The 2,792-nt window shown below is 37.9% G+C and overlaps 1 protein-coding gene across 4 annotated transcripts in view; it reads right to left on the bottom strand.

The window, feature by feature from the left end:
* PDS5A (PDS5 cohesin associated factor A) overlaps positions 1–2,792 on the bottom strand; it is a 96,812-nt gene that overhangs the window by 39,359 nt on the left and 54,661 nt on the right. For all 4 annotated transcript variants that reach the window (XM_017509892.2, XM_017509894.2, XM_017509893.2 and 1 more), the window contains one exon: positions 544–659. In XM_017509892.2, coding sequence (XP_017365381.1) covers positions 544–659 — 116 coding nt within the window. The remainder of the gene's footprint in view (positions 1–543; positions 660–2,792) is intronic.

The raw sequence follows: 2,792 nt of genomic DNA, 5'->3' as shown, positions 1-2,792 counted from the left end.
AAAGGCTTAGAATATCCAGCAATGCTATTTATTCTAATTACTTTCTTTTTTTTTTTGAGACAGAGTCTCACTCTGTCACACAGGCTGGAGTGCAGTGGCTTGATCTCGACTCACCGCAACCTCCACCTCTCGGGTTCAAAGATTCTCCTGCCTCAGCCTCCAGAGTAGCTGCAGTTACAGGCGTCGTCACTACACCTGGTTCATTTTTGAATTTTTAGTATAGAGACACCATGATGGCCAGGCTGGTTTCCTGAACTCCTGACCTCCAGTGATCTACCTGCTTCAGCCTCCCAAAGGGCTGGGATTACAGGCGTGAGCCACTGTGCCTGGCCATGACATTATTTTAACACAAAGTGTTATGCAGATAAAATATTAAGCTTTCTTCATACAAAATTTTTCCTAAAATGTATTCCATAAGGATGGCAACAATGAAACCAAATATATATCAATGAAAGTTTTGATATGTATATGTTTTAATCAAGTGGACTGCACCCTACTGACTATTCTCCAAAATATAAACTTCAGAAATATATGTTCTCTTACCGTCCAAGGAAACATTGCCAAAGAGGACGGTTCTGTGTCGCCAAATCAGAATCTTTGGAACCAAACAATTTAGCTAGAAGTCGAACAACAGCTAATCGCTCTTCTCCATCATTGCTCTAAGAAGAGAAAACAGAAAGTGAAGCCTGAGCTTTAGTCATCAGATTACAGAAAATATCTTGAAACATTCTCAAGAAGATACAATTTCATATTTTTGCTTATAACTGTAAGAAGTTTAAAATATCATGTATTCTCATTTACTATGCAGAAATTGATCTGATTTCACGTTAGATCATCTGGGTTTTTGCTCTTGTTTCACACCCTGCCAACTGCTAATTTATGCCTACTTCACTGATTAATTGCATTCTACACTTTGGTTATAGACATTGTACAAATACATCATTCACTTATAACATTAAGAACCCTATAAAAACTTCTATGAAGGACAAAGATACAAACAATTACCACCCTAATAAGCTTACTCTACAGGAAATCTGCAATTTAAGTTCCAACATATGGTTTTGATATACAAAGTTTTAATGAAGGATCCCCTACTGACTGGAGAACACTACAGAATTTCATGATTCATGAAAATTCATTTTAAGAGCAGCGCAAGAATTATAACACAATCTGAAGGTCAGCTGAATTGAACACTATAAAAGAGTAAAACTTCATTGTTTTCTAGTAAGATTCTCTTATTTTCTTATCCTGAAATATGCGACAAAATTCTGTTCCAGTTTCAGTAGTGATGCCATGTTTTATATAAAATAAGTTATTCTGAAACCATATGGTGTGTAAAACTTCTTTTCAAAAATTATATTCACTAGGAAAATAAACACAGAATCTAAAAGCAGCTGCTAATTTTTTTTTAAGTGTTCAAATACAATGTGTGGCAAAAGCAATACCAGATATCCAATAAACAAATCCGTTTGGGAAAGAGAGGTAAAAATAGAAAAATAAAGGCCATGGGATAAAATATTTTCTTCATGAATGTTTTAACTATCAACAACAGGGGTTTTGTGGGGAAAACAGGCACACTTAACTAATGTAAAAATGAAAATTACATCAAGTATTAACTATTTTAATTATAAATGACAAAAATCATTGCCTTTGTTAAAGAGGCAGAGTCTTGCTCTGTTGCCCAGGCTGGAGTGCAGTGGCATGATCATGGCTCACTGCAGCCTTGAACTCCTGGGCTCAAGTGATCCTCCCAACATAGCCTCCTAAGTAGCTGGGCACACAGGTGTGCCTTACCATACCTGGCTAATTTTTCATTTTTCTGTAGAAACAGATTATCACCAGGTTGGTCTTGAACTCCTGGCCTCAAGCAAGTCTTTCACGTCAGCCTCCTAAAATGCTGGGGTTATATGTACATGAGGTATCATACCCGGCCTGATTTTATCACCTTTTTTGTGTGTGTGAGACAAGGTCTGGCTCGATCACCCAGGTTAGAGTACAGTGGTGCAATCTTGGTTCACTATAACCTCCAACTTCCAGGCTCAAGCCATCCTCCCACCTCAGCCTCCCCAGTAGCTGGCACTACAGGCGTGTGCCACTATATTTGGCTAATTTCTGTGATTTTTGTAGTGAAGGGATGTCACCACATTGACCAAGCTGGTCTCAAACTACTGGGCTCAAGAGATCTGCTTATCTATGCCTCCCAAAATGCTGAGATTACTGGTATGAGCCACTGCACTTGGCCCAGCCTGATTTTCTTTGACAAAATTTTTCTCAACCAAAGTGACAATAATGCAGAGTAGCACAAGCTTCTAATATGTTCAATTTGTTAGCCAACATGACTTATTTCTAAAAGAAAAAGTAATCTATCCTCTAAATATGAAACAACAGAACACATGGAAATTTTATTCTAATTGCAAGTAACCATTTTACTAGATCAGTGATTATATCAAACGAGGTAACATGTCATATCTATAAACTACAGAAATAAAACAAACTGAAAACCCTCCCTTCTGCTATTTTATGAAAGTCAAAATATATTCCTTGATTAGGCTCAGTGGCTCATGCCTATAATCCCAGTAATTTGTGAGGCCAATGCAAGAAAATTGCATGAGGCCAGGAATTTGAGATCAACCTGGGCAACACAGTGAGAATCCCTCTCAATGCCCCCACCCCAACAAAAAAATGAGAGAGACTCAGATGGCAGGATCATTTGAGCCCAAGAGTTCAAGGCAGTAGTAAACTTTTACAAATAGCAGAGGGGTGAGAATTATGAATTCCTTGCTCAGTTGTCT

Source organism: Cebus imitator, unplaced genomic scaffold, assembly GCF_001604975.1.
Source record: "Cebus imitator isolate Cc_AM_T3 unplaced genomic scaffold, Cebus_imitator-1.0 Scaffold425, whole genome shotgun sequence".
In the NCBI taxonomy this organism is placed as follows: domain Eukaryota; kingdom Metazoa; phylum Chordata; class Mammalia; order Primates; family Cebidae; genus Cebus; species Cebus imitator.
This window is presented reverse-complemented; position numbering and strand designations above follow the sequence as displayed.